Below are 23929 nucleotides of genomic sequence, written 5' to 3'. Positions count from 1 at the left end.
TCTTTAGTACTCTAATAGGATTAATAGAATCATAATACAAAGTAAAAATAAATATTTCATACAAAAAAATAACAATAACAGTAAAAGAACTCATATAAAACAACAGAAGTTTTATAAAAAATAATAATATGCATGAGAGAGTATTAGAAAAAAGTATTATAAAAAAAAACAATAAATATATAAATAATGAGAACATAATTGGTATATAGAACATAAAGTTCAATCCAACGTGAAAAAGTGAACGAAAAAGTTAGAATTCTTAGCTTTTGATAAACGTAGGTTGAACATAGAAATTACTTCTGCGTTTACAGAATAAAAATATTGAGAAACATAAAGATGAAGCGTTCAAAAAATTCGAGCTTCTCTCTTCTCCAATGCAAATCCAAAAATACCCCTACCCCTACTTCTCCCTCATTTTAGACTCCCCCTCCTCCCTCAAACACCAAATACCCCCTCTCTCTCTCCACCACATTTGGTCTCGCTAACAGAACCTACCACCGCTCACCTAATCACCTTGCTGAACTCACAACTACGCCAGAAAAGTTATCTCCTCTGTCTTAGTATGTAACACCTTTGTCTCCTTACTCCATTACCTCCGGCTTCCTACTCTTTCACCTCCCAAGTCTCCAGTTACTATGCCCCTCCTCATCCACTCCAATCGTGCTTAGTTTTTTTTCAATTTTTTTGTTAAAAAAAATTATTTACTATTTTTTGTGAATTGTTCGTAATTTTATTTTATTTTTCTTTTCTAATACTTTGAATTTGATGTATGATTAGAGATTGATTCTGCTTTGATAATAGTGATCAGCTTTTACATTTGTCGTCATCTCATTCCTTTTGTCAGTCAACTTAGCATTATTTAGCAATGAAAACAAGATTAATTGATGATTAGTTATTTTTGTCAGAATTAATAATCTTCTGAGAATTAATTTGTCATTTATATTTTTTAGAATTACTTTTGTGTTCCGTACAAAATTTTTCGAATATTATTCATGTAAAGGAAAAAGAGAAAGAATTTGTTTTTAAAAGAATGAATGTAATGGAATGGATCTATTCATGTAAAGGAGAAAGAAAAAAATGTAATTAATAAGGTGATAATAATACATACATAATGGAAAAATAAAAGAAAAAAACAGAAGTAAAGAAAAATAATTGGTTCCGAAGTGAAGCAGAGATGGAGAAGAGATGGATTCAAAAGATGTCAAGAATCTCAACAACGAAATTGTTGCAGAGAGGGCAGTTGCCTTTGCCAGCCATGAGTTCCCTAGAGCACATCCTGCAGTATGAGTGGCCACAGCGGCTGATAGCATTAGCCTTATGCCTCACCATGCACACTGAGCACGTGTATTCCAAATCATCACCATCACCATCCTCATCTTCCTCGTCCTCATCAAAATCCTCTTCATCACTCAGAATGTACCTCGATCCTTCAAGCCCCATCTCTCTGTCAGTCTCCTCCAACAAGTCCATCAGTGACATCATCACCGGCTGTGCCCCCTCGTCTTCCTCTCCCTCTCCAACAACCTCCCCTGCAGCAGCCGCCTCCGCCGCCTCCTGTGCCGCAACCGCCTCTCTTGCTGATAGTGTCCTGCTGCCATCCGCACGTGACCCGTCCTCCTCGTCCTGCTCCTCGTCGTCCATGTTGTCCCGGAACGTCACCACGCGGCCCTTCCGGAATGGCTCCGACACCATGCCGGAGGAGTTCCGTCGCGAAAGCTGAGGCCGGAGTAGCGCGCTGCCGGCAGGGGCCGGCTCCGTGGGATCGCCAGCGGTGAATGTGACCTCGGACGGGGAGCTGTAGCGGGTGGAACTCCGGCGGGAGAAGGTGGGCTTGGCTGCGAGTGAAGGGGGAGGTAAGGCTGGGACTTCATCAAGGTTGTCGGTGTTGTCAGCCATGGATTGAAAGTGTTTGAGAGAGGTGCGGCGGCAGAATGAGATGGGAATGTCGGAAGTGGGAATTCGAGTCCAAGCAGAGCCGTAACGCTTTAGCAGAAGGGTGTCCTTGAATGCTTTCCAAGACCTTCAACCAAATCAAACATGTCAATTCCTTTACTAAAGTATTATCTGTTTTTTATTACTTTGTAGATTAATTGAAAAGAAGAGTTAAGAAGATTATATTAAGTTACTTGCGGTTCTTGTTGAAGGAGACGTCGTCTTTGAGGATATCAAGGAGGGTTTTGGTGTTGGATTGTGAGTGGTAAAATGCTTTCTGCTTTGCTAAGACGTCGTCAAGTGTTAATCCGGCTAGCGTTTGTCGCTGCCCTGACATTTGATCATCAATCCTTCCTTTCAGGATACCTTCCACATTCCCACACAAACATTATATTAATATTTTCACAAAACTCTCTTGTTGCAAATTTACACTACTTCATTTTAAATAATATGAGAGGAACGTTAGATGGTTATCATAATGGTGGATACTACCATGAAGATTTTACTATTGTCTTCATATGAAGATACTTCTTTTTTACCATTAGATGATAAAATGTATGGTTTGATTTTGATGTGTTGCAAAAGTGTTATTTTTTTTAAAGTGTGGCTAAACAAACAAAGTACACTTTTAACACAAGAATCTTCATAAAAAGATGTTTTTAGCATCTTCATTTGAGTAGTTGCCTATCATAATTGAGTTGATGGTTAAATTATAATAAAAAATAATAAATTATGATAACTCTCAAATATTTTTCGTAATGAAATTCGATAAAAAAGTTTATGAGGAGAATTTTTGTTATAACATTGTGTCTTTCCTCTCGTTCGGCATAAGTAAATCGAAGAGTTTTAGTAGTAACGAATGTTTGAGTTATGTACATGTGCATAGTCATCATTACCCAAAAAAAAAAAAGAGCAATGCTAGGGGGCGAGCTACTTTTGTGATTGGTAGCCATCAAATAGCCATCAATGATGATCTAATGGTGTGTGATTGATGTGAGATTTTATCTAATGACTCACATTTCTCTTCTGATTACATGCTGGCCAAAATTCAACAAAACTGCTAGCCCCCTAGACTTTTCCAAAAAAAAAAAATACTGCAAACTTTTCTCAGCCGTGCTAGAGAAGTCAGCAATTTATTTAGATTTTGGACCAGTAAATAATTAATATTTAAGAAAGAATGAGCAATAAAAATAAAATTTGTGAGATATTTAAAAAAAATTGATACTTACTAGCTGAATATGATGGCTAAATTTAATTAAAACTGCTGGTCAATGAGATTTTTTTTTTAGAAAATATTAGATATTCAAATTAGTCTTCAAAAAATATTAGATCATATATTTTGGTCTTTAATAAATTTTTATTCTCTAAAAGTCTCCAATAATTATTTATTTATTTTCATCAGATAGATTAGTCACTCCATTGTTTTTAATTAAATTTTTAATATGCATGCTAGACACATCACACATAAGTCCTAAACAAATTTTATCAGAATACAATTAGATTTCAAAAAAAAAAAATACTTTAAGATAAATTAGACTCCTTCAAAACAATAAAAGAACCAATCTGTTTAACATAAATAATTTTTGAAAATTTATACTGAATAACATTTTTTAAAAGCTAAAATATCCGATCTAAAATTTCTCGAGGATTAATTTGGATATTTTTTCTTTAAAAAATGTTATATCTTAGTTTAAACAAATATTTTAATAATGCAAGATTTTTTTAAATCAAATATAGGATTCGTTAATTGAAAATGATGAATTATATATAGGAGGATTATTAAGACCAACAATATAACAGAAAGTTAATTTCTCTAACAAAACTAAAATATAATCAACATTTAAATCTTAAATCTGGGAAAGAAAAAAAAGTTACACACTGATAGGTCATGTTCATTACACACTATAGTGGTTTATTTTCATACTAAAGAAAAATCAATATTTGATTTGTACATTTTTAAATATTATTAGGAGACAAAGTACACTAGCTATAGTTTAAGGGAAGAGAGAGGGGGTTCGGTAAATTATATTTGACCCATCAAACAATTATACATATAAAGCATTTGATAGTAATTTTCTTCTTCTAATATTTCTTGCAAAAGAGTATAGGACATTGTAAATTATTTCGTGAATAAAACGAAATAAAACGTTTAATATATGGTTAATTGTTCATAGGTATAACAAATGTCTATTTCGAGATATATATTGAAATGGAAACAACAGGATAATAGCACAATGCAAATAAATAAATAAATAAATAAATAGTAATGTAGAACAAAAAGGAAGATGTTGTTTATGAATAATTCACTTTCTTTGAGGAATCTCTATAAACACAAACAGAAATTAACGCAATAAAGATTTGGAATACCTTTGATCCCGAAACAAATTTAGGTTGATCACAGCTGAATGATATGAACTCTTTTTGTCTTAATTTACTTCTGCAAAAACTTGAATGAAAAATAATTGCTTAGCAACAAGAAATAATTGTATCGAAACGAAATGCTACATATTTTACATGGGGATGTCAAAATCATAAAAGAAAGGATTCAGAACTTACAACATTTAAATGATATATGTAAAAAAGGACAACTAAATGTTATTGTTAGATGAATCTTTCGGATTTGTCACGTGTTGTTTTCTCTTCTTCCTCTGTTGTGTAGTTGAAAATTGTGATGGTGGTGGTGAATGAGAAAAATGGTTAGGGAGATTGAGTGAAAGAGAAGATTGGGTTTTTAGACACACGAATTTTATGGGGAAACACATCTCTCCCATGTTTTTGGGGAGATCTTCTCAACACTTGAATTGTATAATATAATGAATAAAGCTATAAATGGTGCTTCATGCACATTAAATCCTAAACATTCAAGTCCCTCTAGTTTTTCTGTACATAATTTTTGTCATCCACATAAACACTTCATAGTACACGAAAATCCAAGACAACCAAATAATAACGATTTTTTTAAAAAATAAATAGTTATTATTTTAAAAATAAATTAAAATAACATTAAATACAAAAATAATTTTTTTTATTGTGAATATTATGTGGAGTTTTTTAATTTAAGAAATTTGAATATAAAACTCTTTCAAATTGGGTATTACTTGTTTAAAAGTACTCATTGAATTTCTAGACTTTTAACTCTTAATTTTACCGGTTGGTAAATTTTTTGTTGATAAAATTGAGAATCAAGAAGAAAATCAAACATGAGTATTCTAATAACATATCTATCAATATTAATTCTAGACATAAATAAAAATAAGTAAAACATTATGTTTTTATTTTATTTTGTTTTATTACATTTGTTATGTGATGTCTTTATATTAGTTTTAAACATTAAAAAATTTATAAAAAATACTATATGTATAAGAAAACAGAGATAATGTAGTGTGTGTCTATATATATATATATGAAAGATTATGAAATACATTTTCAATATGTTATTATGAAATACTATATGTATAAAAGAACAAGAGATATATCTTATTTTTCAAATTTTTAATATACATATTTCAATAGCGCAGCCAAACAAAGGATAAAAGTCTTATATAATAGGTGCGATATTTTGAAAGATTTGCTTTTCCTAAAAAGATATATCTGTTAAACATTATAGATGTTAAAATCTAGGTGTCATGTGTCAAGTGGTGGAAAGTTGATAAATTAAATTAATTTAATAAGATTAAGCATATAAATAGATAAGAAAAAGGTTATATATATATATATATATATATATATATATATATATATATATATATTGTTAAATTAATTCAATAAGATTAAACATATGAATAAATAAAAAAAAAAGGTTATGTATATTTATTATGTCGTATCAGTATGTAGAATCCTACATCACAGGGCTAATTTTTTTGAATTTTGGGTAAGTTCTCGTGTAATGCTTCAATATTAGATGTTGTGGTGTTTTATAAAAATTTGGGGGCTAATAATTTATAGGGGCAAATTGCTGTAGCTATTTTTTTTTTTTTTAATTTATCTGTAGCAATATGTGAGAAACATATTGTATTAATTTAATATTAAAGTCACAATACATGAGAAAAGTATTGACAATATACAAGAGGCGAATTGACAATATATGGACGTTTATTGTATTTTTTAGATTAAGAAAATATAATTGAATTGTTATAAAAGGAAGAACGAATTTATTAGATTGAGTGTAAATGTTTGTGTGAATATTTTATTTCCTTGAGTAAAAATATAAAAATAGAGAGAAGTGTTAATTTAAAAATATATTATAAATGTCAAATATTTTTTTTAAATATTTAAGGGTGTGAGTTTTGTATGTGAAAATTTAAGTGAGATGTTATTCATTTTGCAATGACATATGAGGAATTTAAAAGTATATTTTGTCAATGTGTTGATAATCAAGTATTAAAGAGAGTCACAAATATTCTTATAAACACCATGTGTTAGTATTTGGTGGTTTCGGTCAGTTTCAAATAATGTATATGGTTGACAAAACAAGTATGCAAAGGATATTTTCGTTCTACCAACAAATATAAGCATAAGTGTCAGTTATTGAGTTATATGTTGAGTTTGAAGAATTAGTTGAGGTTGATTTGTCGGAGTCTAACATCGACTAGACAGTTTATAATACTGAAAGCGAAGAGAAATTTAAGGGCATTTATCATATTGTTAGTCCAACTGAAGATGTGGACGAAGATAATATTATAGTTGAGCCTGACGTTGCAGATGTGACAAACGCACTAGCAAATCAACATCCATTTTGAGAGCTTTTTTTTCATACACGCTTTGGATCTGGATGCTATGAATGCACAAGAGTTTTCTGAGTATGTCAATTCAGGTAAGTAGTCTTTTTATTATTAGTAGTATTATAATAATTATGATTAATTGTTGTTGTTGTTGTTGAATAATATAGTAATAATCAGAATTATTTTTTGTTATTATTAGTGTAGACCTTGTTGTTGTTACGAACATTGAATTTGTCATCGGCATGGGGTTCAGTTCTAGAGAGACTGTGATTACAGTAATTAAATATTATACCATTTGTTAAGGGTGTGGATTACCGGGTGTGTGAATCTAAGCTAACCACATTTTATGCCAAGTGTGTATAATACGGAACAAATTGTGATTGGCTTATCAGGACTAGTCTTATTAAGAAAAAGTGTTGTTGGGTTATAAGGCGATACGGTAGTCACACATGCACCAGAACTACAACTTCTCAAGATCATGCCTAGCTAAACTCAGACATGATTGAAGAGATGATAAAGCCATTAGTTGAAGCTGATCCATCTTTAAAGGTGAAATTTTGTGACTGCTAGTAGTCAAAATTGAATTATACGATAAGTTATCGAAAAGATGGTTGGCTAAGCAAAAGGCAATTGCAAAAAATTTTTGTGGTCGGGAAGTTTCTTATGAAGTTTTGCCATTATGATTTGAAGCAATGATACAAAAAGATCCGTCAGTAGCAATTGAGATGAAACTTTTTTTGGAAATCCGATCCGATCCGATTACAAGCGGTTTGGATCCGCGGTTTTTTAAATAAAAAAAATAATAACTTAATTTATAGAGTTTGATAACCTGTCCAACAATCTAACATAATAATAAAATGTAAATTCCATAAAACATTATAAAGCAACATGTCCAAATATCCAACAATCCAATTATCTAACAGCAAGTCTTGAATAATAATTCTTCAACATAAAAACAACTAAACAAGTCTCAACAACATAAAATTAAATAACATAACAAAGTCTTAATAAAAACATAACATAAAAAACTCCAAGATGAGAAGTGAAGCACTAAAAGTCTTAATAAAGTGATGGTGGCTGCGTCTGTGTCTGTGTTTGTGGCTGTGGCAGCGGCAGCAGCATCGACTCTGACTTTCCCGAAGATCTAACTGATTCAAAAGTGGACGGAGTAGCACTAATAAATCCTGGGTCACTGCTTTGAACATCCTGTGATAACCAAAATCAGTTTATGTTATTTTAATATTTTTTTTCAAATAATCAATATATTGAATTCTTACTAACATAAACATTCCAAAATAAGAATATTACCTCAGGATATGAAACTGATATTGTTGACCTTCAAATTAAAAGTTAAAATTAACTGAACAAATATAAAATCTGCAAAAGTACAACAAAAAATTTAATATAATAGATTCTCAAAGATAATAATAATAGATTGTCAAAAATAACAAATTTAATATAATAAATTGTCAAACTAAAAAAGAACAGATTGACTTCAAATTCAATACATTAATAGAAAATCAAAAATAGAGAAAAAAACTGTTTATTTTTATTTTTAATAAAAATGTCATAAAGAAAACTGAGTTGGTGGTGGTTCGTAGATATTATTATTATTACAACTATGGTTTGAACATCAAAGACACAGATAATGTTGATCGTCATATAAAAAAAATAAAAAATAAAAACTCACCGAGAAGAGGAAGCGAAAATGACGTCGAAGAGGAGCGGCGGATGGCGTCGACAACTTGGCATGTGATGGTGAGAGTGAGTGAGGTCTGAGCCGAGGTGTATGTAATGTGAGTCTGTGATGGTGAGGTACGGGGTTTGTGTTTCTTAGGGTTTGTGTTTCTTTGTGGGAAAGGAAAAATGGGGAATAACTGAATGAGTGTGTGCAATGCAGCACTGTGGGTGATTGGGTCTAAGCTTGGTGGGGAAAATTAAGGGAAATGGACTAAGGAATTAAGGCCTAATGGAGTATGGGCTGCCGCTGTATGGCCATATGCCACTATGCCGTATGGGTATTATTATTATTATTATTATTATTATTATTATAATATGCGGTTCGGTTCGGTTCGGTTTTATAGAGTGGAATCGCAAACCAAACCGTACCGCAATAAAACCAATCCAAAATTAAAAAAAAATCCAAAATTGAGCGGTTTAAAACGGTTTTCGGTTTGGATCGGTGCGGTTTTGCAGTTTTTTTTGGAGCGGTTTGGATGTGAACACCCCTACTGACGCGGGTGTTTTGAAACTTTTACCCTTGCATTAGAGTATTTAGGAGCTGCAAACCAATCGTACAGGTAGATGGCATACATCTGTATGAAAAATATAAAGGAGCTCTATTAGTTGCAATTTCTCAAGATGGTAATGGCAATATTGTGCCTTTTGCATTTGCCATTATTGAGGGTGAGATCTTCTGATACATGGCACTTCTTTATTACCTCAGTAATAGCACGTAGTAATGGATCATGGGAGCCTCTGAGAGCTATCTGCATGTTTTGTGTTAGGCACATAGCATCTAACTTCTTGAGAAATTTCAAGGCATTGTATCTGCAAAATCTGATTGTCAACATGGGTGCATAAATTATAGTGAAATAATGACGTTAGTGTTATATGGTGATACATATTATTTTTATTTTATTATTTTTTACAAGCTATTATAGGACTATGTGTGAATTTAACGTGCAGTATGCAAGACTAGGTGAGTGTGGTGAAGCTTACACTCAGTGACTAGTTCGGATCCCACGACAGTCGATAATAATATGCTTTGGCGTTTGATAATGGATATCGCTGGGGTCATATAACCACAAACCTAGTAGAGTACATTAACGGAGTATTGAAGGGGCGCAAAATCTTTCTATCACATTATTTGTCAAGATAACTTTTTTTTACAGACTAAATGAGTTGTTCACTAGGAAGAAGGCTGAGGTTGAGGCTCAAAAGAATGCAGGACATGTATTCTCTAAATATGACATCAACAGACTTCAATCAAATCAACAGGAAGCGGGGAACATCCAAGTTAACTTATTTGATAGGCAGAATAAGAACTTTGAGGTGCGCGAGATGCCCAGGGGCATGGAATATGCAATGAATATCTATCAATGGCATTGTGATTGTGGTGAGTTTCAAACAGATCGAATTCCTTGTCGCCATGTCTTTGCGTGTTGTGCAAACCAAGAACTTGATTGGCAACAATATGTTCATGAGGTATATAGGATAAATGAGACAAAAAAAAGTGTATAAAGCACATTTTAAGCCATTGGGAAACCCAGCAACATGGTCAGTGTATCAAGGACCATGACACATACTTAATACAAACTTAAAGCGAGTGTTCAAAAGGTGTCCCAAAATAACCCACTTCTTGAATGAAATGGATATGCGTGATATACGTGGTCCTAAGGCATTGCAGGCTTTGTAAAGGCCATGGTCACAGTCGAAGTAGATGACTCCATCGTGTTGGGTCACGTGCTGGTGGCTCTACACCTAATTCTTAGTAAATTTGACATTTACTTACTTATTGTATTGGATTATGTACTACATTATGAATTAAATTAAATAACCCATTATGAGTCACTTGTGTACTAGATTTTGCTATGAACTTAAAAAAAAAACAATAGCAGTCTTACAACAATAGGTGAACAACAAATATAAGAATTACTTGCTAAATGTCTTTTTCACAAATTTAGTACATTTTTTAACTGCTTTTTTTTTATTGTAGAAGGGGTATATCTACTAGTGTTTCTACGTGTTTGGTCAATCCTCAAGTTATACCCTTTACCATGTACATCTGAAGTATGAAAACTTTTCGCACCTCATGCTCCATCTGTACCTTTCGCCGCTTCTTCACCTTTCAGACCACCTATATGACATCAACAACCACAATAATAAATAACCTAATCTTTGTTCTACGATTCATTAATAATATTTAAGAATAATAAATACACTATTACCTGCATCGTCATCACCATCACTATCATCATCACTGTTATCCTCGCCATCATTATCAGCCACAGCTGTTGGCGCTTGCACTTGAGGGAAATTAATAGCATCACTATGACCAATCCCTCTAGTGATACTCTAGATAGAATCACTCTGTATAGAGTCAACAGACTTTCTGGACCCAGAGCGTGGAGAGGGGCTACGACATCATAATTTCGAATCCACAGATGACCAACCCAGAGCAATTCAAGGCGATTGCTGACTAGACTGTGGTACCTACTCGTTAACTTCAAGGGGTTGCGACTGGATTGTTGCACTTGCAGGGGAGGGTCAAAGAACAATTCATTTACCCATTGCGACATGTCTATTTCATGCACCGACTGAAAAAGCTGACAGTTTGAAGATTGCTCAGCTATGTCTCTCTATTGTAACATAAAGGATCGATAATATGCCTGGTAGGGCGGCATGTGTAGTGAGTGTGAGTCGGAGACCAACTGACTGAAGATTGAGAGTCCAAGCTTAGTGTATAGTTGTGTGTACAGGTACTAGTGTGGAAAGAAAGTTGGTATTTGGAATAATTGCATGATGGGCTGTGGCTGTTGCTGTTGCTGTTCTTGTGGCTATAGCTATGGCTGTAACTATGGAACATAATCAGCCAGTCACAGGTGAGTCCTATATGCCTCATTATACCATTGCATGTACTGATCAGATGCTTGATAGTGCAGTACATGACTGCCAACAAGAACGGAACTCAAACGATTTGTCCATCTCATAATATATATATATATATATATATAATGTTCAGCTATCAAATCTTTGTTCTTTGGTCCAGTCAGGACCATGTTGTGAGCTTCTGCAAGACTAGTAGCTTCTCCAGGAACTACCTATTACCAACCAAACTGCCGCCTTACCCTATCTGATGCATATCATTCAATACACTCAAATGATATCAGTGGTACGATTGCACTCCTTATTAAGCGATGATGCAAAATGTCATTTGGAATGATAATGTTCCCCATACGATCATGACTGTATGGATTCCACACAAACTATAAAAACATAACAAAACAAACGTACAAATATAAATACAAAACAATGCATAATAATAAAAAAATATTAAATATAATTAGAAAAACTTATCCCATAATAGGAATGTAACTGAACTAAGTTATTACTTCTAGAGAAGAAAATCAATGAACATTATTATTGGGAGCTTACAATAATGACGTACTCTTGATCTACTCTTATCTAGGTTTATATATATAACAAGAGTTGAGAGAATGGACATAATATACTTTGGTTATACTCCAGACCCATTCAAGGCTTTGTCTTAATAGCCTCCTCAAATTGAGAGAAGGGTTTTCACGCACTCTGAGTTTGCTCGCAAATTTTCAAAAGTGGGACACGAATAGAGGCTTCGTGAAGGTATCGGCAATTTGATCTGTCGTCAGAATATGCAAAACATAGACCTGCTTCTGATTAACCCTCTCTTTCAAAAACTGAAGGTCAAGCTCCATGTGCTTGCAGTGAGAATGAAGAATAGGATTTGCTGACAACATACACACACTCTGGTTATCAGAATACAACGTTGGTGGGATTGATTGAGGCACCTGAAGCTTTGCAAGAAGTTTTCGGATGGCGATCAATTTGGTATGCGCCGCCGCCAAAGCTCGGTACTCCGCCTCCATTGTTGAGCGATTGACCTTGCTCTGTTTTGCACACTTCCACGCCACAAGGTTACAGCCCAAGAAGACACAGTTTTTGCTGATCAAACGCCGGTTATCAACATCTGCCGCCCAATCTTCTTCAGCACAGGCAATTCATCTGAAATCAGTATGTTTGTTAAAGGACAAGCCATGATTTACCATTCCTTTAACATAGCGGAGGATGCGCTTTACTGCGTTCCAATGGACAAGGGTAGGGGCATGCATAAATTGGGCAAATTTATTTACTGCATAGTAAAAGTCAGGATGAGTAACCGTTAAGTACTGAAGGGTGCCGACCACAGAGCGATAATGCTTGGGGTCTTCAAACTCTTTAGACCAGTTTGAGACAACTTGAGAGAGGAGACGCATCCCAGTTTTCTCCAAAAGCTCAGTTGCATGTGTGGACTGACACATCACACCCCCTCAATCCAGGTAGGTGACTTCAAATCTTAAAAATAAAAAATTTCCTAGGTCTTTTAAAGGAAATACTTGATTGAGTTGCTGAACTAATGTTTCAATCTCGGTTGCATTGTTACTTGTCAAAATCATATCGTCTACATAGGCTAAAAGATGGAAAATAGATATGTTAGTCCTTTTAATAAGTAGAGAAATATCTGACTTAGTTTGATGAAACCCAAATTTATTTAGAGTAGTGGTTAATGTTTCAAACCAGGCCTTGGGAACCTGGCAAAGCTCGAATATGGCTTTTTGCAACTTACACACAAGGTTAGGATTAGGATTACTAAAACCCTCAGGTTGTGTCATATATACAATCTCAGTAAGTTTTCCATTGAGGAAAGCATTATCGAAATCAAATTGCCTTATAGGCTAGCCATTAGTTAAGGCTAGAGATAGTATAATTCATATGATTACTGTCCTAACCACAAGACTATAAACTTGATTGTAGTCAATTTCTTTTGTTTGATGATAATCCTTGGTGACCAACCTAGCTTTATAACTAAGAATGTCCCCATTAGGACCACTTTTGATAGCATAAACCTACTTACTTCCAAGAACAGTGGCATTAAGTGGAGATGCAGTTAAGGTCCATATTTGACATTGCGTACATTCTCTCATCTGGATTTCTATGGTGCCTTCCAATGGGGTGTAGCTAAAGCTTGCTTGGCAGTTTTCAGAATATGATTAATAAGATCAACAAAAGGTGTATACTTTACCATCAGACCTTTAAGATGTGTACTCTTACTCTTAGCACGCATGGTCATAGGGTAAGAGTTGAGTGAAGTAGGCCCAGATAGTATAGGATTTGGTGCTGAAATTTGTATCTCGATGCCTTTAATTGAGATAGAGCTAGGTGGTAAAGGATGAGGTGTAGGATTTAAATTGGATGTGGAAGATGATATAGTAGGTAAGGGAGAGTCACTATTAATCTGCATTGAAAGATTAGTGATGGGAAAAGTAATAGATTCATGTGTTTGTGCTAGCTTAGCTAAAGAGATAGGAATATGAAATAGTGATTGATAATTTTGAACTTCACTTGAGGAAGACTGAACAGGGGCATTAGTATTAAAAAAGATGTCGTATGGAAAAAGTTTTTCATCAAAGGTAACATGCCGAACTAAGTATATCTTTCTAGTTTTAGCCATACATTTATAACATTTATGTTGATTATCATATCCTAAGAACAGACATAATTCTGACCTATAATCTAGCTTTCGTTTATTAAACGGCCTCAGATATGGGTAACACCCACAACCAAAAACTTTAAATGATAAAAATTTGGTTTCTTATTGAATAAAACTTCAAAAGGTGATTTTAATTTAAGAATGGAAGTAGGTAACCTATTAATAACGTAAACAGCCGTAGTGAATGCATCCTCCCAAAATTTGAGAGGAAGGAAAGCTGTAGCCAATAGGAAAAGACCCATTTCTGTAATAGTCCTATGCCTTTTTTTTTTCAACACTGTTCTGCTGCTCATGCGTATAGGGACATGATAAATGATGAAATATCCCATGTTCTTTCAAAACAATTGTAAAATAGTGTGAGAGAAATTCTTGACCACGATCAGATTGCAAGGCCTTGATTTTAAAACCTTCTGATTTTCTAGTAAACTCTTAAAATTTTGAAATGCAAAAAGAGCTTGAGATTTGTTAGTAAGAAGAAAGAGATATGAGAATTTAGTAAAAGCCTCTATAAAAACAATGTAGTATCTGAAACTGCTTTTAAATAGGACAGGGGATGGACACCAAATGTCCATAAAAACCAGCTCTAGGGGTGTAGAATAAATAGATTCAGAGTTAGAAAATGGATTTTTGTGCATCTTAGCCATACTACAAAATTTACAAACATAGGTAGTATTAAGATCATATTTAGTTGGGATCTGACACTTACTGAGAACATTCATTACTGTTTTTACAGCACAATAACCTAAGCATTTATGCCACAAGTCAAAATGTTTACACATGTCAATAGTGGTAGCCGAAAGTGCTAAATATGTAGGATCACAAACAGAAATAAGAGAAGTATTAATTTGAGCCGATGAAGTATTAAATTGACTATGCATAGCAATATAGGAATAGAATAAGGAGAAATACAAGTTGTATTATAGTCATTAATAGGAAACTTTTAATCTGTATTGACATTATGAATTCTAGAAGAATCAGAAAACTCTAAAGCTATATTATGTTGTAGATCAGTATTTGATTTGTTACAATCAATAGCATTAGATTTTAGCACTAAAGACCTAGGTACACATAAGCCATCAAATCTGTAAATTCCTCGATCAATTATGCCTTGGAGAAGCAATTTTTGAGTAACCTGATCATGCACATTACAAGTTTTAGGCCAAAATTCAAAGACGATTCTATTATCCTCTGCAAATTTGGACATACTAAGGAGATTCTGAGTTATAGATAGAGCATGTAATAAAGTATTTAACTTAAAATAAATATTATTTGGGTGATTAAAAAGGATTGTAAAACCATAGTGACGGATAGAAATACCTTGTCCATTACCTAAAAAACGTTTTGGCCCTTTGGTGTCATCATGTGTTATTGAAAGGTTGGATGAATCACTGGTTACATGATGACTCGCGCCAGAGTCAGCATACAAAGAATTATTGCCAGCCGATGAAGGTGCAGTTAGATAGGCCCTTAGTTGTTGGAATTTAATGGAAGGTGGATGAGGATTAGATGTACCACAGGGAATGGTTGTAGGACCCGAATTGGTGTAGTTAGGATTCTAAAATGAAGGGTCAAAATGAAAATAAAAATTCTGCACTACGTGACCAGGCCTAGAATATAGTTGGTAGTAAGGGCGGATATTTTAAAATCTGCCACCACGCTCAAAACGACCCCTTCCTTGTAAACTCCGCGAAAATAATAAATAATTATCTAATAAATGAATTATTATTTAAATAAATTAGGAAATTAAATTTTATAGTCTAAAGAGATAAAAGCATTAAAAATACGAACTTCAACACTAATTTTAAAAGTTTTGGCCCAAAAATGGGCCAACGAGCCGAATTGGTTGGACCAGACCTAAACCGAACCACGACCCAACATATAACAAACACATTCAGCCACTTCCTTCCCCATTCATCACATTTCATGTTGAAGGGGAGCTGGGAGGAACACAAGAAAATCCAAACCCTTGCCCTCAAATTTCAATTCATCACATCTTCCAATTCGGAACTCCAATTACCGCACCGTTTGCTGCCATGTGACCATTGCGTCGAGTTCTACAAATTCATCTAAACAAAGTGGTAAGGACTTTGCAATTTCTCACCCAGCCTCTTTCTTCTCCAATTTCAAAAATTTTGGAGTTTGGTATTGAAAATTTGTGTTTTGGTGATGTTAGGTATAAATTAGCTTTGGAATTTGCTAGGTCTTGTCCCAAACAACCGTTGGTAAGATGAGGAACCTCTAACCCTTGTGAAATTGTTGAAATAGCAAACCCTATCGTTAATTATGGTGATTTTATGTGCAATTAGATAAAATTATATGAATTGGAACCAAATTGATGAAGTTGGAGGCTTCAGTTGAGTATTGGGTGCTGAAAATCTATTTGGTAGAGGCTTGGAGCTTGTAAATTGGGGATATTTGAGGTGTTCTAAGCTTAGAAAGAAATCGGTCAAGATATGATTTTTGTTTTTCGTAGATAATGTGTAATGTAACGTGAAAACGTAGGCTAATTGACCATAGTATAGGTTGAATTATGTATCTTGTTAAGGTTTAGTAACTTTAGTGATAATGTTGAGTTTATTTATGAGAATATGGTGTTTAATGATGATTGTGATGATGATAGATTGATATATATATATATATATATATATATATATATATATATATAAGTATGGTTGTTGTTTATTTGGTTAAGGAAATTGTTGAATGTATACGTGGGAATGTTGAATAATTGAAGGAAAATTGGGTGTTGGTATGAAGTGAGGTAGTTGGAAGGTATGTGTGTATGTTTTGGAGGGTTTTGGTGCTGATTTAGTTTTAAAACCTTGCTTTAAATTAAGGATTTGGAAAGAGTGGAGGTTTTGGTGTTTTTGGTAAAACCTGATTTTTGACCAACTTTGACGGGCTATAACTTGATTTTTGGACCCTTAAATTTTGCCAAACTTATTTCAAATGAAAATTTGTTCCGTGATGTTTATGTCGTTCGAAGAACGGACTAAAAATGTTTTGTAACGAAAAAATTATGCGCATTTGAAGTTTGGTGTCAAAATCTGAAATTCTGCAGACTTAACAACTTTTTGTAACTAAAGCTAAGCTTGCGTACTTGAACACACACGCGACGGGGACCCTCAGCTCAGTCTAAATCTCCCGCGTACGCGGACCTACGTACGCGGAATGGGAGGAATTACAGGCTCGCGTACATAGGCAGTACCACGCGACGCGGGAAGGCTTCCCTGCCCGAGGGGCTCGCGTATGTGGACAAGGGTCGCGTACGCGAGATGGAAAAATTCATACCTCCGCGTACGCGAAACATGGCATGCATACATAGAACTCCTGTTTTGGTTGATATTTTTGAATACTTAACCAATCCTCTAGCTTTCCAAACTGTTATAATTACCTCCTAAGGCCCAATCCCTAGTTTTTAAGAATAGGGAGAATAGTGTACCATGGAGGGAGGTTGTGAAGGGAAGAACTTGAATTGAGACTTTAAATGAAGTGGAATATGGTATGAAAGAAGATGAAATTAATGTTGATTGGTTGAGGAAGTGCGGAATGTCGAAATTATTATGAATGAAGGATGTATTGATAATGATTGATTGATATTGAATGATTATGGCATACGCATCTCTATTATCTGAGATATGAGTTTTTCTGAGTAGATGCAGTGGCTTGTCACCGCTAGCTCTAGGTTGAGACTCGATATTGTGCTAACCCTACGTTGCAAGATGTGGCCGAATACTTTAACTCCCCGGAGATTCTCTCAATGAGATGATAAAAGAATAATTGTGATTATATGTATAGACTCTTGTGGATGCGCGTATGGAGGGACTGTCCAGGGTTAGCTATCGGACATGTCGGGTTTGGATATATAACCGATAGATAAGACTCATTAGCCATAGGACAAGCATACATCATATGCATTTGTATGTTTTATTTGAGTGTGCATTACTTGGTTTGCCTATTTGATTAGTCATGCTTATCTGCTAATTGTTATACTTGCTGTAATTGGATCATATCTGTGTTTTTTTTTTTTGCCTGCCTTGTATGTCTTTGCAACTGAGAGACCCCTCGTTTGGCGGAGGCGTGATGAGGGTAGTTTCACCGGTGTTTCGGAGGGTTGGCGGAGATAGAAAGTGTGGTGTTCAGTTAGAGTTAGATTTAGAACTTGAATACCTTAGATAATTTACCTAATTTTTGGTTTAGTATGTTCCTTTAAGTTTAATTCTGAGTGTCGGAGTTCTAGGAATGTCTCTGACTTTTTCAGAACCTTATATATTATCTATGTTGGCACCATTACCATGCTGAGAACCTCCAATTCTCATTCCATACATATATTATTATTTTTCAGATGCAGGTTGAGAGGGACCTCGTTGAGCATCTGCAATTTCCTGGGCAAGCGAAGCTTGGTCTTTGGGATGCTGTATTTTGTATTTATGCTATGTGTATATATATATATATAGATTTTGCTCTATATGTATTTTGTGTTTGTCCCCCTTAGAGGTGACTTGGAGAAACAGGTTGTCGGTTTTCTATTTTGGGATATTCTAGGATGTATTATGTATATATATGTAAATATTCTTCGGTCGGCCTTGGCTTCACAGGTCGAGTTTGGAGCTCGGTGTTTTGTATCTTAGGGTATTCTGCTCTTTATGTATATAAGCTTTACCTTTTCTTCTTATCTGGCTTTCCGTCGACGTGTACGATGCGCTTTTCTTTTTGCGGTTTCTGCTTAAGCTTTTCTTCAAGTCTCATAGTTACGCATTCTTTCAACTATATCTATGTAATACCTCACCACCTCTGTTTTACAACTTAAGCGTAACACTCTGTATGGTAGAGTATTACATTCCTCATTTTGAAAAACTTCCTCGAATGTTATTTGGTTGAGAAAAGGATGTTTAAGTGAAATGAGCCATTGGTAGAGATATGTCTAGTTTCTTGAATCTTTCTAGCATCTCTTCATAAGAGATCAAGAAAGCCTAAGCTTCAGTGACTGTGTAGTTAGAAATTTTGGACATTACAGATGATATGTATCCTGAATATTCCTCTGGTAAGCCATCAAGACTGGCTTGAATATGATCATCGGGTTGAAGAGGATAACCAATAGCATTAAGAGAATCTACAATTTTTTGGATTTTGGTAAGAATTCTGAAACTGTACCTATTTTTAGAACAGCTCGTAATTGATATTTGAGACTTTGGATTCTTGTTTTAGAGGTTGAAGTGAAAAACGTTTGAATGAATGACCATGCTGCATGAAATTGTTTGAATTTCATCAATTTTGTTTTGGATGATGATGATACTAATGCATTTAACCAAGTAAGGAGTGCTAAATCTTGTTGATTCTATTCCTTGAATTTGTTAGTATTGCAAGTGTGAGGAGTGTTAAAGTTAGTCCCACATCAAAGAAAGCATGGAAGAGTGAGGAGTTTATAAGATGAGAGACCCATTAACTTGACACCTTAAGGTTTTGAGTTGGATGTGGTGTCATCTCATCTTATGTTTTCTCACTCGATTCCTCCCCGAATTCTCCCCGGTTGTCGAGAGCTCCCCACGGTTGGCCCAACAAGTGGTATCAGAGCCGATGGTTTAATCGGTCTGGTTTAAGGAGTATTCAAGGTGAAGCATCGAAAGTCTTCCCGGCAAAGGTGGTCCGGGCGGCGTGTCCCGCGGTGTTTTGCGGCGGTGTGATGGACGAATACTCGTGGTGGTGGAGGAGTTAGAAAGAGGGGGAGTTAGTGCTTGATGTGGAGGCTCACACTTGAGGGGGAGATTGTTAGTATTGCAAGTGTGAGGAGTGTTAAAGTTAGTCCCACATCAAAGAAAGCATGGAAGAGTGAGGAGTTTATAAGATGAGAGACCCATTAACTTGACACCTTAAGGTTTTGAGTTGGATGTGGTGTCATCTCATCTTATGTTTTCTCACTCGATTCCTCCCCGAATTCTCCCCGGTTGTCGAGAGCTCCCCACGGTTGGCCCAACAGAATTTTCAGAAACAGTTCCTGCAGCACGTTTAGCATTTGTAGAGAATCTTGGAGGGACTTTAGTGGAATCAATATGATTAAGCATGCCAATACTCTCAATAGTGAGCAGAGTCTGGTGTTGTCATGTAGAGAAATTATTGTCTTCAAACTTCTCAGAGAGATGAACAAGAGCAATTTTATTGGAGAAGGTGTCAGCAAGAATAAGTGCTATAGCAAAAGAGCAGTAGTACACTAGAGCAGAATGAAAAATTATAAAAAATGATGAACAAAAGTTAGGTTCTTGATGAACAAGAAGACAAAGAAAAGGAAAAAAAAATTAACGAAAGAAAGTAAATTAGTAACCAACTCTTATACCAAATAGGAATATAACCGAACTAAGATATCACTTCTAGAAAAAAAAATCAATAAACATTATTATTGGGAGCTTACAATAGTAACGTACTCTTCATGGACAATAGTGATGTTTTATTATATAACAAGAGTTGAGAAAATGGACATAATATACTTTGGTCATACTTTAGGTCCATTCAAGGTTATTCCAATATCTCCTCATATGTAAGAATATCCTCTAGTAATTGCTTGGTACGAGAGACGGTCTATTTTTTGTATCTATGAAATTGCAAGCGCTAATCAATTCAAACAGACATGAAGTGAAACCCTATTATTCCGAACTGATATATTTAAACAATGCATATTAAATAATATATATTAACATATTATTTTAAGTAATTTTACTTGCATGGAAGTAGAAAGCTTGGCTGCAATCGCACCAGTGCTAGGTATGGTAACTGTTCCCAAGCCCATACACAAAATAGCGCCATTGAGTCATCCACTTTCTTGCAATCATAATGTGATGTTTGACATAATACCCTATACAAATGTGCCACGCAAGCAGAATCCCAACTAAATCCTCTAATCTTAGCAAAATTTCGAAGCAGAGACAAGAACTTCCAGTGGATTGTCATTTTTAACTTGTCACAAAATAAATTTGTCCCAAACAACAACAATATATGAATCTTTATGTACATTTGTAGTGCGGTATCCAACTGCATGCGCCGCTTTAGGGTGCGGAGCCAAGCAAGTTTAACACCACTTCCTTTGTGATCAGCTGCAGTAGGTACAATATCAAATTGTATCGTGAATTCATTTTCGAGGCCAGTAGTGCTACTATCTATAAATTCTAACACCAGCATATCATCTATCAGGAGTTCAAATATCATTGCAACATCTTCCAAGGTAATCGTGCATTTACTGTGTCAAAGATAAAACGTATGGATTTTTGGACACCACAACTCAATCAAGACATTCAAAAGTGCGTTGTGTAAAATAAATTTTTTAATTTGAGATATGTGATAGAATCTACTATCCCGTAATTCGATTTCAACTGGAAATCATATGTATCTTGGTGGAGATATTTTGATTCCAAATTTTTTGAACTCTGAAACAAAGTAAAAAATATAATAAATAATAATAACAACAACAATAATAATAAATGAACAAATATAAAAAATAATTATATATGGTAGACGCTCAAATTATTTAACAATATAATCTTAAAGACATATAATGTCACGAACCATCTTCTGCTTCTATTCTTTCCAAATATAAAATTACTTATATTATTATATAACCTATATGTAATATCTAATGGATATGTAATATAATATATGTTTCTTCTCTAACATTAAATATATATATATATTAAGCTATATTTAAATAATATTATTTAAATATATTACAAATTATTTCTCTAACTCCTACCATGTACTTACAAATTATTTGAATATATTACATATTTTAAATATATTTAAATAATATACGTTTAATTATATTTAATATTATATAAATGATCTATTTAAATATATTAAAATATATATTTAAAAAAATAAAAAAATTATAATATGTTAAAATAATATATTTAATATATTTAAATAATATATAATTTCAAATTTTATATTTTACCACTAATAGTTTTAAAACACTATTACCACTAATTATTTAATATATATTTATATATGTTTAAGTATTTAAATATATTTAAATTAATAATAAATAAATATAAAACATGTATTCGATATTCGGTATTCAGTTTTTAAAAACATATATAATATTTTAAATTATTTGAAATTTTTTAAATAATATATTATAATATATATATATATATATATATATATATATATATATATATATATATATATATATATAACACTAACTAATATGTACTAAGCTTAATACCGGTACTACTAACAATTAGGTAACTAACACAAACTAATTTTAAAAACAATAATCTAAACCTAAATGATTTAAATTAATTTCATATTTAAATATATATGAAAATTAAAAATATATTTAAATTTAATATATATTTAAATTAAAATTTAAATGTATATTTAAATTCAAAATATATTTAAATTTAAACATATCATATTTTAAAAAATATATTTAAATATATTTATTATTCATAAAACAAAAATATAGCTAAATAATAATTTCATCTACCACTAACTAACTAATACGTACTAAGCTTGATACCGGTTTTACTAATAATTAGCTGACTAACACAAACTAATTTTAAAAAGGTTTAATTACTTCGTTGGTCTTTATAGTTTCGCAAAATTTTCAATTAAGTTCCTATACTTTTTTTTTTCTATTAATTGAGTCCTTGAACTAAATTTTTTTTTAATTGGGTCCCTATACTTTTTTTTCTTTTATTTAGGTCCCTGTACCAATTCTTTTTTTTAGTTGGGTCCCTATAAAATTAAGCCAATTACTACTAAGAGGGACTTAATTAAAAAAAATTTGGTGTAGGGACTCAATTAAAAAGAAAAAAAGTATAGAGACCTAATTGAAAATTTCACGAAATTATAGGACCAACAGAGTAATTAAACCTTTTAAAAACAATAACTTAAAGAATCTAAATTATTTACATTAATTTCATATGAGAAAGTATGGAGAAACAATTATGTATGCGAATAACGTGAACAATAACCTAATTAATTATTTAATTTTAAAATTTTAAATTTTAAAAAATAAGTTTAGCAATTACGCACATTCATATTACGTATAGTTACATCCAATTTTATCATAATCTCCTAACCTCCATTTCATCCCTACAACTCGCCGCTGCACCCCAGGCTCCGGAGACCGTACCGACGCCGCCGCACCCACACGCCATACTGCTGTTGCCTGGCCGCAAGTCGCTGTCCATCCGCAGTCCCTGAAGTCGTAACGTGAATAGCAACCCAAAATTCGTTGCTGCCAGCCCAGCCGCCGCTTCACCTTCCCGCTCTCTAGTTCAACACTGCCCAGACTCCAGCACAAACGCCTTCACAATCTAACCACTGCTCCAATGACTGGCCATAATGCCTTGTCCACGTATGTTGGTCTCATAGAGGATATTTCCGTCAAGACTCTCCATGAGTTGAGCAGCAAGGGCAGACCCTCTGAGTTTCTGGTTGAGATGAGGAAGCTCACATTCAATCACCACCATCTTCTTTGGCTTTCATGATCATGATCACGTTGACCTTGGCATGGTGGACAACTTATACACAATCTTGAATCTAGGAATGAAGTCAATGGCCATCAATCTTCTTGGCTTTGCATTCCATAGGGCACTCAAAGTCTCTCTCTCTATAAATTTCCTTTGCCGATGCACCCCCTCCGCCAGCCGTGCCGACGTCACCCGCAGCCACAGCCGCACCCATGCCTTCCCCTCACGTGCCCATTGATAGATGTTCATTTCAATAGGTTGGCGGATGATTATTTTAATTCTTACGAGGATGGTTAGTTTAAGTATATATAATTAACAAATGATGGATGTTCATTTCATTAGGTAGCTGGATAGTTATTTTAATAACTACTTGGATGGTTGTTTGTTGGATTTGGATCTATCTCAAATTTCCCAGATGCCATGAGGTTGGTGTCCGATGAGTGAGAGGGTGGCAGACGGTTTGGAGAGAAGAGGGTGTTTGGGTGAAATACTTTGGTAAATTAGTGTTTGAGATGGTTAAT

General features: G+C 33.9%; 1 protein-coding gene across 1 annotated transcript; it reads right to left on the bottom strand.

Annotated features, from left to right (window-relative positions):
* Window positions 1-854: 854 nt before the first annotated feature.
* On the bottom strand, window positions 855-2269 carry LOC140182172 (uncharacterized). Its single transcript, XM_072228299.1, has 2 exons — window positions 2127-2269; window positions 855-2020 (listed from the first exon to the last, which is right to left on the bottom strand). The coding sequence occupies exons 1-2, from the start codon at window positions 2267-2269 to the stop codon at window positions 1192-1194; spliced, it is 972 nt and encodes a 323-aa protein (XP_072084400.1). The 3' UTR covers window positions 855-1191.
* Window positions 2270-23929: the final 21660 nt, after the last annotated feature.

Source organism: Arachis hypogaea, chromosome 19 (assembly GCF_003086295.3).
Source record: "Arachis hypogaea cultivar Tifrunner chromosome 19, arahy.Tifrunner.gnm2.J5K5, whole genome shotgun sequence".
NCBI classification, from domain to species: domain Eukaryota; kingdom Viridiplantae; phylum Streptophyta; class Magnoliopsida; order Fabales; family Fabaceae; genus Arachis; species Arachis hypogaea.
This window is presented reverse-complemented; position numbering and strand designations above follow the sequence as displayed.

What these genes read in the sequence shown, in the direction of transcription:
- LOC140182172 (XM_072228299.1), bottom strand. Translation starts at nt 2,269, where the DNA reads ATGTCAGGGCAGCGACAAACGCTAGCCGGATTAACACTTGACGACGTC. An exon ending in TCCTTCAACAAGAACCGCAA is followed by an intron (nt 2,021 to 2,126) that starts GTAACTTAATAT and finishes ATTTGGTTGAAG; the next exon opens with GTCTTGGAAAGCATTCAAGG.